This window comes from Coccinella septempunctata, chromosome 7 (assembly GCF_907165205.1).
Source record: "Coccinella septempunctata chromosome 7, icCocSept1.1, whole genome shotgun sequence".
Taxonomy (NCBI): Eukaryota; Metazoa; Arthropoda; class Insecta; order Coleoptera; family Coccinellidae; genus Coccinella; species Coccinella septempunctata.
The window spans coordinates 23,439,101-23,453,080 of NC_058195.1; the positions used below are offsets into that span (position 1 = coordinate 23,439,101).

The window sequence follows — 13,980 nt, forward strand, 5'->3', positions numbered from 1 at the left end:
CTGTATGCAATTACAAAAAATAAAGTATACAATATAAGTTAAGTAATATCTTATTCATTCATTTTTTGCAATAATGTGCACTCTTCGAACGGCAGCCCTAGCTTTGGTTTTTTCGGCTGCTGAATATTGTTGCCCCGTTTGGATTAATAGTGCTCATGTGCAGAAAATCGATGCACAACTGAATCTTTCCATGAGAATCATAACTGGAACTATTAGATCTTCACCTATTCAATGGTTACCAGTTCTTTCAAACATTATTCCGCCTCATATTCGTAGACAGACTGCGGTTATGAATTCCTGGAAAAAATTCCAATCCTATCCAGACTCGTTCCCAATTCTATCCTATATTCCCGAAAATACCATTCCAAGACTGAAGTCGCGTAAACCTTTATGGTCCAACTCTTTTCTTAATTCGAATATAAGGGACAAAGACCTTTGGCAGTCTGAATGGAATAGGTGCACTATTTTCAACAAAGAATTAGTAATTGATCCTTCGAATAGAGTTCCTGGTTTTGATCTTCCCAGGAAAATATGGTGTATTCTGAATCGTATAAGAACAGGTCACGGACGTTGCAATAGCATGCTTTTCAGGTGGAATTCAGTTGAAAGCCCTAGTTGTGAATGCGGGGAACCAGAAGAAACCATAAATCATCTAGTTAATCATTGTCCAATTTATAAATTTCAGGATGGTTTTAGAGCTATACATGCAGTTTCCGAATCTTTTTTGAATTGGGTTGTCAATTTTAGGTCAATCTGACATATTGAATCTAATTTTATTATTTTACGTTTTTCTGCTTTTGTTTTCTATTTATTTCAGATAACAGTTTCTGGTATCTTGGAGAAGACTTTCTGGATTTTCCTTTTGTTGGAGAAAGAATCAATTTTTTGCAGTGCGAGATGCCCTTCAATATGGAATATTTCAGCTTATTTCGTGAACAATTACAATCCACTACACTCACGGGGAGAAAGGGTTTTTTTACTGAGGTTTTTCCCTAAGCTCTTGTATCATACACCAATTTGTATGGTACCCCGTTACGCTAACCTCTGCTAAAACTTTAACTCATACACATGCTATAATCATTGTTTGCTTTTCAAGATTGTAATGCTCTATATCAAAAGAATATATATATATATATATATTTTCTTTGTGGTTGTCTAGGCACATCGTCTTGCGCTAGGTCAGTTACATTCTTCAAGTCGTGTAGTCTATTCATGAATTTTCTATTTAATTTTTTCATACGCTGTTTGATCGGTTCTACTCTGGTTAATTGGTATAGGAGATTATTAGGCGGGTTGTGTAGCCGGTTCCTGGGATGTCTCAACCTGGTTATTGTTCGTAGAGATGATGTTTCAGCCACTTGTAGTATTTTTAATATTGATTCTCTACAATTTGCATACAGAGGATGTGCATACTCAATCATTGGTCGGCATATGGTTTTATATATGGTGGAAGCAGTCTTAATGTCAATTCCATGGTCTCCATAGGTAAACATTTAAAATGTTTCGCTCTGCCGATAGCTTTCCTTCTCATATTGTTGGCGTGGAGACGTAAATTAGCTCTATTGTCCACCTGAATACCTAAGTATTGGATTGACGATGCAGATTTTTTATTATTTATAGATATTGTTGGGGAGTCTTGATTGATGTTGTGGTTAAATATAATCAACTGGATTTACTCTGAGTCTCCATTTGGACAACCATGATGTGATGTCATTCAGGTGTAATTGTAGTTTCTCCATACAATGTTGTAATGTTCTTTCATGAGAAATAGCCATCGTGTCGTCTGCGTATTGTAGAGTATATTGGTTGCCTTGTTTCATTGGGCTTATATCGCTGCAGTAAATATTGAAGAGGAGTGGAGATAAAGGTGATCCTTGCAGTTTGCCCTGCATGGGGATGAAAGGTTCAGATAGTTTCTCGTTAATTTTTATCCTTAGTGTTCTATTTTCTAAATAGGATTTTAACAGATTGATGACATAGGAAGGAGCATTTGACTTGTAAATTTTGTATAGTAAACCTTCAGTCCAGTCGCTATCAAATGCTTTTTTAATGTCGATGCTCACTGCTGCTGTTTTTTTGTTATTCAACTGTGCGTTTTGTATATTATTGAAGAATATCGTAAGTGGGTGTACAGTGGATTTGTTTTTACGGAATCCGAATTGTTATTTTGGTATTGAATTGTTAAAATGTTCATTTATTTAGCTTTCATAATCTTTTCAAGTAATTTCCCTAGAACTGGTAAGAGGGTTATTGGCCTATAGTTCTCTACTTTGGAGTGGTCTCGATTACTCGATGTCATATACATTTTTATAAAGTTGAGTGTGTCTTTTTTTTCATGTTTTCTCGACGTCGGCATTAGTCAAGAAAAAGGCTTTTGTGATTCATTATCCTATTCCTGTGAAGTCTCAATCGTAATTTTGAGCCTTATTCGCCAAAACTTAACACGTTGACTGCCAAACAAAAAGTACTTTATGGCGCAGTTATGTTTTCATAGTCTCTTGCAGACGCCCAGCCCACAAATTTGTACGCAAAAGTCGCCAATTTTTTTGGCATGGGACCTGCAGAAGAGCTCACCTGAACAGGGATGCTGAGTGTTAACTCGTGCTAACGAGAATGATTCGACTATATAACTTACCTTGTGGATCAATCATGAGAGGCCATCTTCTAGCTTCCTTAACGATTATTCCGTTTTCGATACTGTAATTATCAACAGGAAGACCAGCAATATTCCAAGCTCTTATTAGAACTGGTTCACCCATTGTAGAAACCAATGAAAATATATCAGAACAAGGAATGCCGGAATTCTTCGCGAAAACATTCCATTTCTTCATCATTTCTTGCCTGCAATATAAAACGCAATCTCAAAGTATTGATTCACATCAGCACCTTGCCATTATCTATGAACAAAAAAAAAAACAAAAATTTTTCAGGAAGAAATGACAATGGGTATGCTGACAAATAAGTAGTACTGTAGATCTCTCTTGAGCATGTCGGATTTATGTGGATCAATTCGATCCAAATGGCAAATAGACAGTAATGGATAATTTGCCTGATGTTTCATCTTGTCCCTCTAGTATCTTGCAGGTCCATATTTTCGAACTATAAATTGCCCACACTCCCATGTATGTATATCACTACATATTATAAAACAAAGTCGCTTTCCCCTATCTTTCTGTCCCTATGTATGCTTAGATCTTCAAAACTACGCAAAGAATTTTGAAGCGGTTTTTTTCAATATATGGAGTGATTCAAGAGGAAGGATCATGTATGATTTGTTGATGATTTGGGTTGCAATATGACGATAATTATTGAAAAGGGTACAGTGTAGCCATGAGGATGATACCTTACTCTTGGTGCCAAAAAATGAAATTGAGACAACTTTGGATACATTTAACTCATTCCATAAGAAAAAAAAGTTCACATTAGAAGAGGAACAAAACAAGAGTAAAACATTTTTAGATTTACTTGTCATCACTTGTCATGAGAGATGGTAGCAAACTTAAATAGTTTTTTGTGCAACCAGTTGGGAAAAGCATTATTCTTCGTAATAACGAAATATAATGTTTCCCAACGTTTTTCTCACTGATTCTTTTTCTGAAATTTTGAATAGGATGAGACTATTTGAATTCAAATTAAAAGTACCGAAAACGTTTTCACAAGCGAGAATTCGGAGATATTAATTTGTTTTTCACTTAGTTGCTGTGAAAGCAAGCATCGTTCAGTATCATAGTTCGTAATTTTGATAGTGCTTGTTTTGATTGTCAAAAAGTGGAGAATTTGAATCGTCTTTCTTTGCGCAAATAATTAATTGAACATTTTTGAAGTAGTAGAATGTTTATTGCAATATCCGATTTAGAGAACGACGTTCCCAGCGACATTGGGGAAGCGGCTCAATGTGCCTTATCTACAGTTATTCCTAAGAAGTCGAGGAGCAAGTATGATTTGGCCTATGCCCAATTTGGTTTATGGTGTGAACAAAAACGGATTTCCCATTCGAACGAAAAAGTTTTGCTATAGTATTTTCAAGAAAAAAAGGGATGGGCTTGAAGGATGGAAGTCTAATACAGTTCCTGAAGGTTACGTAGGGAATTCCATAGTTAATAAACAGAAGATTGCTACAAACATCCTAGGACAAAATTACATGGAGAAGACGCAAATTCATGCTACTCAGAAAACTACGTTGTCAGCTATGATCATTATCACTAATTGCTCAAACTCTGTTATTAATTGTGGTTGTAAATTCTTCCATAGGTGTGTAAATGTAGTCAGGAATAACAGAAAAAACACGTTATTTAAAATGAGGCTATTGGTGGTATTAATATTTATAATTAATTTTTCGATTCAAGTGTTTAAGTTGCCTAATTAATAAATTTGTTGTTCCTCATAATATTAAGTATAATGAAGGTAAAGAAGTACCTACATAATTCAAGTAGTTTAGTTTTACATTGATTCTGTATTCTTCACAATTAATGACGAAATTTACTTTTCATCATCAGTTGCGGAATATTTTAATTTTTTTAACTGGTTGCGAAAAGTAAAACATTTCAAATCATAGATGAGTTTTAAAAAGTGTCAGTTTATATGTCAAAATTAGGAAGAATAATTAATCATTCAGGACGATGCATTAATCTCTTGTCCAATCATAGTTTACAACAGAAGAAAAATGTTGCAGCCAACCTAATTCATAGAGCAACATCCTTGAGTGATGAACAATTCATCTCACAGAATCTAAACAAGGTCATGAAGATATTACAGGAGAATGGTTGCCCTAAACTGTAATGTTTGAACGCAGCCTCTTATCCTACTCTATGTTCTATGACACAATATATTTTCTGTGATGAAATATCCATGATTAGACACACTACCATAAGTTAAAACTGATCTCATTTCGATTGATTTCTGTATATAAGTTGAGTTTTGATATAATGAAAAATATGAAATCCAGTTCCTGTTTCATCGAATCCATTATATTGGCGACGAGGACAATTGGCTGAACGCGGAGGTTATCAGAAGTTTTGACACAGAAGACGCCGGAAGAAAAACGCCAACCCGACCATGTGCAAACAAAATGTCCCATAACAAAACCTCTCAAGTGATATACAGAGCAACAATCGGTTCAATAACAGAATATAGTTCTGATAACAATTGGTCCATGTGGATAGAACGGCTGGAACAGTACTTTTCAGCAAACGACATTGCAGAAGAGAAAAAAGTACCGGTGCTGTTAACACTGATTGGAACAGAAGCCTACTCTGAGGGATCTGTGCGATCCAACTCTGCCCATGGAGAAATCTAACGAAGAATTGACAAATGTATTAGCAGGTCAGTTTTCGAAGAAAGTTTCTATTTTCAAGGAGAGAAAAGACTTCTACAATCTCAGGCAAATGAAACAAGAGACAGTAAGATCATGGTATGTGAGGATTGAGAACAAGCAAGTGCTTGTATTTTTGGTACACACCTAACAGAAGTCCTTAAAGACAAGCTCATAGCTGGTATGTACCGAGGTCCAATATTAGACAGAGTAAAACGACAAAAAAGTGGCACGAAATAGGACAAAGAAAATAGATGTAAATGTTTATTCACATTCGTGGCGACGTTTCGCAAAGATGTCCCTCCGCTTCTTCAGGCCTACAATTTATTAAAAGGAAAACTTTACATAGTATACAGTTCACCAAATAATTATCAACTAACTCACCAAAAACATGTATCAACTCAAACAAAAATTGAATATTACGTCAGGATCAAGAAAACCACGAATATAACAAAACACTCAGAAACAGATAAAGCAGCCAGGCAGCTTTCTTCAAAGAGGTCTACAATAGAACAACTCAAACTACCAGGTACAATATGCATTTATTAATCCAGATTAATCAAGAGTGTCAGTCGAAATAAAACCACAGAGGTGGAGGTCACCGATTATAGGCAACCGCACCTTCTCTAAAGAGTATAAACAGTAGACTAACAACAATTTCAAAATCTGAATACTACAGAAGAGATCAAATAGTATTGATCCAGTCATAACAATTTTAATTTATTCTCCTTAGATTTTTTTATTTTGAGATAATGGAACTATAATGTGAGGCCAGATGTTCTGTATCCGTCCTAAAATTCATGGAATCTGATAAAGTTATATAAATTATTTTTAAAATATTTCTTTTCTTGAAATTTTTTTCCCTATCACAAATCCTGACATCATTAAAATTGATAGTATGCCCTGCATTGAAAAAGTGTGAGCAAAGAGCAGTTTTATCTTTATTTTTTATATCTTTTAAGTCATAGATGTGTTGTTTAACTCTATTCTTCAAGTACTGTCTAGTTTGACCAATATATTCTTTGTCACATTCAGAACATGGGATACTTTATATTAAATTAGAGAGTCGATTCCTTTCTACTTTAGCATTCAAGTTACTATAAATAATTTTACCTATCGTTTTTAAATTGTAGAACACTATGTTGACATTTTCTCTATATAAACAACGTTTGATTTGTGCAGATAGGTGTGGTATAAAGGGAATTTTATAAAAGGTTACACCGTTATTATAGTTTCTGGTCAAGTTTCTCTGATTTAAAGTGATTTTATTTAGCAGCTTGTGTATTGTGCAGTCAGAAAATGCTCGAGGATAATTTTTATTTTTCAAAATACACTTGATTCTTTTGATGTTGTCAGAATGATACTTGGTGTCACTTAGATTAACCGCCCTGAACAATAAATTTGAAATAGCACTGATTTTATACACTAAGGGGTTCGTGGAAAAATAATTAACTATTCTACAGGCATTAGTAGGTTTCACATACCAGTTCGTCAAAATGATGGTCATTTCTCCGCACTAGTATATCCTAAAACGGTTTTGAATTGTCAGTCTCAATGCCAGTCTTATGTACAATGCCGGAGAAGGAGAGTTTTTCCTAACCACATTGTCAATAATCTTAAATCCATTTACACACGACAAGTGGAGGAACATCTTTTTAGAAAAAAAGTTGACATGATGCTGCAATGATTTAGAAGGTCGGTTCTTAACTTAGAAATTAAGATAACTCTGTGGAAGAAAGATGAGATGAATAGAGCTATCTACAATATTGTTGAGGACTTGAAGGCCTCGCTCAATAGGGTACACTTCGATGGTGTTAACATTGTCCTGTCTGATCTGTATAACCGCACATTTCATAGATTGAAGTCCAAGAACATTGCTAATTTTGAAAAACTGTTGAGGAAACTTTCCTTGGTGAGTCAAACCTCGGAAGTCGATAGCACTGCTTCATTTACATTTACACTGATGTAACCTTACCAGGAGAGGTGAAGGAAATCTTACAATTCAGTCCTAATTTCAACATTCCATTCAGAGCTAACGAGATCCCAATTCCTAAGACTTTGACTGATGTTGAGTTTTTTATTGACTCCCAGACCGTGGTTGAATCTGACAGGAATATGCTTAGATGTGACATTGTGAACATTCTCACTAACTACTTGAACAGAGTTAGTAATATTTCGTTACCCCGTGATGCCATTGAAAGGAAGTTCTAGAATGCAAGAAGATTTTTCGTCTCGCACAATGAGCTGTTGGTTATGAGAGCTGATAAAGGTGGTTCTACAGTGATAATGTTTCGGGAAGAATATATGCTGGAAGTTCATAGAATATTACAAGATGATATATAAGTATATACAAAGTATTAAATAAAGATCCTACTTTAAATTTTCAAACCAAAGCTAACCACTTGGTGGATGAACTATATGATAAAGATTTCATAACGATTGAACAGAAAAAACAAATGAAGAAGTTCAATTCTGTTCCACCTCGTTTGTATTGCTTGAGGAAGACCCATAAACAGGGCCTCCACCTGAGGCCGATAGTGAATGGAATAGATTCTGCCTCTTGCAAGATTGCACAATTTGTTCATGGCATAACAAAAAATGTTATCATTACCTGTGAATATCAGATTAAGAATTCTTTTGAATTTGTTGACTTTGTTAAGTTCAGTATTTTTTGACGCGGTCTGTCTCTTCACTGACTCATGAGGTGGTCACTCGAGTGGTCGAAGAAGATGGTATACTATTTCTGCTTACACGGTGTTGGATAAGAAGATGTATATATATATATATATATATATATATATATATATATATATATATATATATATGAACCCATAGTTCGGTGTGACCTCCGTTAAGTTCATTGGGCGACCTGACCTCCGGGTGAAGGAGTTATATAATTGGAATAATTTTTGTTTATATATATAGAGGGGAAGGTGAATAGCAGGGGTACCTAAAGAGGGGAAAAGATTTTTATCGAAAAATTTTTCTTCAAACGAATCAGACCTTACTACCTCCGCATATATTTCATATTAGTAGTGCGCTCTCACCTCCCGCAACGTTGTCAGATTTTAGGAGGACAGAAAGTAAGACAGCTCGAATTCTACTCATATATAGAATACAGCTGCTCTTCCGATTCATTCACACATATTGAAACCTGTAAATAGTTCGAGAACGATACTAGATAATATTAATAAACTTCATACGCTGATAATTGATTGATAAGGTTCGTGATCTCGGTGTAAATGAATTTGGACAGTTTTGAATAAATATGCTTATGTCTACGATACTTCGTCCGATAGGGGAGTTTAATACCATATAGGTCCCAAAATGAATGATGCATGAAAATGAAATTTTTCGTGACATATAGGATTAATTCAAAAGACAATTTTACCGAATTTGTTCTGGTATGAAATAGTAGTCTAATTTTTGGGCATTATATTCACGACATTAGGAACTCCATGAAAATGCTTTTCCCGAATGAATCAACAAAGATATACGTTTCACTTTCAGCTTCTATACTTCATTCACTTTCATTTTAGCACTGGATTGGCCATGGAAATTGGATACCTTTCACTCTGTATGGTACGAAAATGTTGGGTTAAGACGCTTGTCGAAACATTCTTGAGTTTTAAATCAGTGCTACGTAGTCCGTTCTACGTGAGTCTCTCAGTAATTACGTATTTCATCACAATGTCAAATCACTTCGGAAAATATTGAGTCGAAAATATGTAACGAACATAATTGACGTTTATACAAACTGATTGAAGACATACCAAATCTATTTATTTATATGGAAAATACAAGTGATCAGTAGCTTGAGGAGAGTTACTGTTGTTTATCTTCTTTGGCTGGAGGTTGAAGACGTTACATCAGTTGTAGAATTCAAAAAAATCAACCCGCAGATGAAATGCATTTGATGCAGTGTTAGCATTGAGTTGAATAATCAAAGGTGGTAGGGAATGGGTATCTCTTGAAGAAATGAACGGATAATTACAAGAATGTTGAATTCTTCAACAAAAATCATCTTGCGTGATTAGTAGTCAAAATAATTAAAAGAAGTTTGAAGCAAGAGGGGCTTCACCTCACAAAACAACTGGCTCGTATTCATGTCTGTTTATTTTCAATACATTGATATAATGATAATAATTATACAGGGTGTGGCGTAATGAATGGGTAATATGGATCCTGCGGGTAGAGGACTCTATGGCGGTTCAGATAAATATATTTTACGTTTGGTAAAAGAGCCTTGGTTTTCGAGATATTATTATATAAATAATAATATCTGGATATTGACATTTTCCATCATAGCGGATCAAAAGAAACTCCTCGATTTAATTGCATTTCTTAATTGCTCGAGGTGTCTTTTGCGATTTTTCAGTACACAGGGTGTTTCACAAGTAAACGGACAAACGAAAACCGTCAATAGAGGGCATTGAGCTGAGTTCAAAAACACCTCATATGTGTGTCTTGTGCATTCCGTTTCCGATATACAGAGGAGTTTATTCAAATTTCCCGAATTTTCGTTCAGCTATAACTCCAAATAATTCAGTTGTATTCGGCTGAAAACTCATTATCCGCTTAAGCTTGTAAATTTCAATAAAACGGAACATTAAAAGTTGACGAACACAGGACCGGACTCATTGAGGCTATATTCAAACTTAAACTCATGCAAAACACTCTGTTTGTAGTTTTTTTCGTCATAATTTTGAATTTTTCAGGTATCTGCATAGATTTTCTCAAAATCAATGAAATTTTGGTATGCTTTATCAGTGGATAATTTTTAATGAATAATTATTTGGTGGTGAAATGCCTCTAGAAAAAACAGCGTTGCATATTGACTTTAACTTCACAATAATTAATGGTATGAATATGATCGCCAATCAGATGTGGAAATCTAAAAATGGAATTGGAAATGTTCAACTGAATTTTTTCGTTTTTGATATTTTAGCATATCTGGTTATTCAGATAAATCATTCACAGTGATAATAAGCTTTATTATTGATAATGAACAAAAATAGCAATAAAAAACTACGCTATCATGAAAATAATAATTATAACTTGATATCTTCCGAATGAATCGCTTTTTATGGACAACGTGGACCTGAAGTAATTTTCCGAATTGATTTTCACCTCATTTGGTCTTTTAGTGAAGGTAATGATTGGCACTTCGAATAAGTATGATAAATGCACTTTCGAATTCTTCACTTATTCCGTTATATTCATTATTGGATCTATGGAAATCTATGGATTGGTCTGGTCTTATTTGTTATTGAAACATTGATGATATTCATGCACCAGCAAAAGTATTTATCAGTATTTCAGGTCATTTCATTAGAAGGGTAGGACACCAACATTGGACTGCTAGATCTCCAGATCTGACACCCCGCGATTTCTCTCTTTGTTTTCATTCACACAACTAGTTGTCCATAGAAAAATAGATTAATTCTGAAGATCAAGTTTTAATATTTAGTTTCAAGATAGCGTAGTTCTTCCATCTATATTTGTGCATTATCAATTTTGAAACATTTCATCATTGTGTATGACTATTTTGAAGACCGAATATGGTATAATTGTTGAACACATTCATTTCATTTCTTTGAAAAAAATCAATTAAGAATTTCTATTTTTCATGAAGTGCTCTATTCCTTAGAGGCGTCTGACCAAAACAATTTTTTCTAGAACATGATCAACAGGTAGGGCAACCCAAAAATCAATTCATTTTGAGACAATAATAATGCAGATAACAAAAAAGTTTAAATTATGATTAAAAAACTACATACACGGTGTTTTTATGAGTTTGAAGTTAAGTAAAGCCTCACTGAGCCCGGTCCTGATTTTTGTCGAATTTAAATGCTCTGTTTCAATGAAATTAACAACTCAAGGCTAAATATAAATTTTCAGTCGACTTGATAGAGAATTTCAGGAGTTATAGCCGAACGGAAATTCGAGAAATTTCAAAAAACACTGAAGAAACCTATATATAGGGTGCCCCAAGACTATTGAAACAAACGTCACACCACGATAGAGTAGATCAAATACTATCGAATGACACCAACATTAGTTGAGCGAAAATGTACGGTTTCTGAGAAAACCTAACATAAAGTTGCTGACTTGCGAACTATTTTTTCAATTACAAGGCAAATTTGTGATTAAGGAGAGCGTTTTTCTCCCATATTATTACCCCTGTTTAATCTGAGTATTAAAAATCATGTAGAAAAAACAATTGTTTCAATTAACATCAACTTAGGTCGAGACTTAGGTTATGGTTATCGATTAACTACTTAAAATAATTTCAATTAGGGGAGATGAAACAATAATATTACTTCAATATAATTTAAAATCGATGGACAACGTGGAACTGAAGTAATTTTCCGAACTGGTTTTCACCTCATTTGGTCTTTTAGTGAAGGTAATGATTGGCACTTCGGATAAGTATGATAAATGCACTTTCTTCCGTTATAGTCATTATTGGATCTATGGAAATCTATGGATTGTTCTGGTCTTATTACAATTTGTTATTGAAACATTGATGATATTCATGCACCAGCAAAAGTATTTATCAGTATTTCAGGTCATTTTATTAGAAGGGTAGGACCCCAATATTGGACTGCTAGATCTCCAGATCTGACACCACGCGATTTCTTTCTTTGTTTTTATTCACACAACTAGTTGTCCATAGAAAAATAGATTCATTCTGAATATCAAGTTTTAAATTTTAGTTTCAAGATAGCGTAGTTTTTTCACCCATATTTGGATATTATCAATTTTGAAACATTTTATCCTTGTGAAAGAGTATTTTGAAGACCGAATATGGTATAATTGTTGAACACATTCAACAGAATATTCTTTGAAAAAAAATCAATTATGGATTTCTAAATACATTTTCATGAAGTGCTCTATTCCTTAGAGGCGTCTGACCAAAACAATTATTTCTAGAACATGATCAACAGGTGGGGCAACCCAAATATCAATTCATTTTGAGACAATAATAATGCAGATAAAAAAGTTGAAATTATGATTAAAAAACTACATACATGGTGTTTTTATGAGTTTGAAGTTAAGTAAAGCCTCACTGAGCCCGGTCCAGATTTTTGTCGAATTTTAATGCTCTGTTTCAATGAAATTAACAACTCAAGGAGAAATATAAATTTTCAGTCGACTTGATCAGAATTTCAGGAGTTATAGCCAAACGGAAATTCGAGAAATTTCAAAAAACCTCGAAGACACCTATATATGGGGTGCCCCAAAACTATTGAATCAAACGTCACACCACGATAGAGTAGATCGAGTACTATCGAATGACACCAACATTAGTTGAGCGAAAATGTACCGTTTCTGAGAAAACCTAACCTAAAGTTGCCGATTTTCGATGAACTATTTTTTCAATCACATGGCCAATTTGTGATTAAGGATAGCGTTTTTCTCCCATATTATCACCCCTGTTTATTCTGAGTATTAAAAATCATGTAGAAAAAACAATTGTTTTAATTTACATTTACTTAGGTTATGGTTATCGATTAACTACTTAAAATAATTCCAATTAGGGGAGATAAAACAATAATCTTAGTTCAATATAATTTAAAATCGTTATCCTTTTTCACAAACTGGCCCTGTTATCAAGAAAAATAGTTCGAAAATCGGCAACTTTATGTATTTTAATAAAATTCTGATTATTTTGGAAACGGTACATTTTCGTCGAACTAATGTTGGTGTCATTCGATAATATTTGGTTTACTCTATCGTGGTGTAACGTTTGATTCACTAGTTTTGGAACACCCTGTATATGGTATGATTCTGAACTCAGCTCAATGCCCTCTTTTCACGGTTTTCATTTGTCTGTTTACTCGTGAAACACCCTGTATACTTCTTGTACTCTGAAAATTTTAAAACAAATGCCCTCACCGTCATATGAAAATTCAAATTCTTCTTGTTGTAAGAACCGTTCATCCTTTCACCCAACGCCGACCCTAGTTACATGGCCCGTTGAAAACGAAATCGGCATCTGTTTACTGCAAAACACGTGTTAACGCTGATATGAAGGGTTCAAAATTTTCTACCTGATTCGGGCTTTTTAGGAACGAATTGCTCAAGATGCCGAGTTCGAATAACATTTCGTTTTGCGTGTTATATTGGATAAAATTGAATTTATTCCATGGATGATTCGAGAATTATTAATGTCCAGAATGCTCCAGAATGATGAAAATTTTCAGATTTCTTTGAAATTCTTGCGAAAATTATCTCGTATATTTTCAAGTTTAGATTTTAATTCATTCAGAACTTTGAAGTTCGGCAAATAATGATGTAAATGATATAGATAACAGTCAATCACATTTCCTTCAGCGCAGTTGTTGTTTTGAAGAAAAAGCAGTAGATTCTCGCAAAATCCGAAACTCTACATGAATAGGCCCAGTTGTTCAGTTCGGGATTAAAGTTTATCCTAAATTGATTTTGACACTTCAGTTCAGTTCTGTCAGGTTAATCTAGGATCATCTTAAATCTCGGCCTTATCCTGAACTGAACAACCGGGCCTTATAGTAATAGCAACGTAGCATTAATTAACTCGGTATATTATTGGAATAATATTAAATTTTCATAGCGGAGAATAGTGGTTTTCAGCCTCGGTATTCACGAAATTCATTTTATTTTTATTATGTTTTTTGGGGTGAATC

The 13,980-nt window shown here is 34.2% G+C and overlaps 1 protein-coding gene across 1 annotated transcript in view; it reads right to left on the reverse strand.

Annotated features, from left to right (window-relative positions):
- The window catches only part of LOC123316425 (dynein axonemal heavy chain 3), a 2,043,583-nt gene that overhangs the window by 389,923 nt on the left and 1,639,680 nt on the right, over window positions 1–13,980 (reverse strand). Inside the window, exon 43 of the mRNA XM_044902499.1 lies at window positions 2,636–2,841. Within this exon, the coding sequence (XP_044758434.1) occupies window positions 2,636–2,841 (206 nt within the window). The remainder of the gene's footprint in view (window positions 1–2,635; window positions 2,842–13,980) is intronic.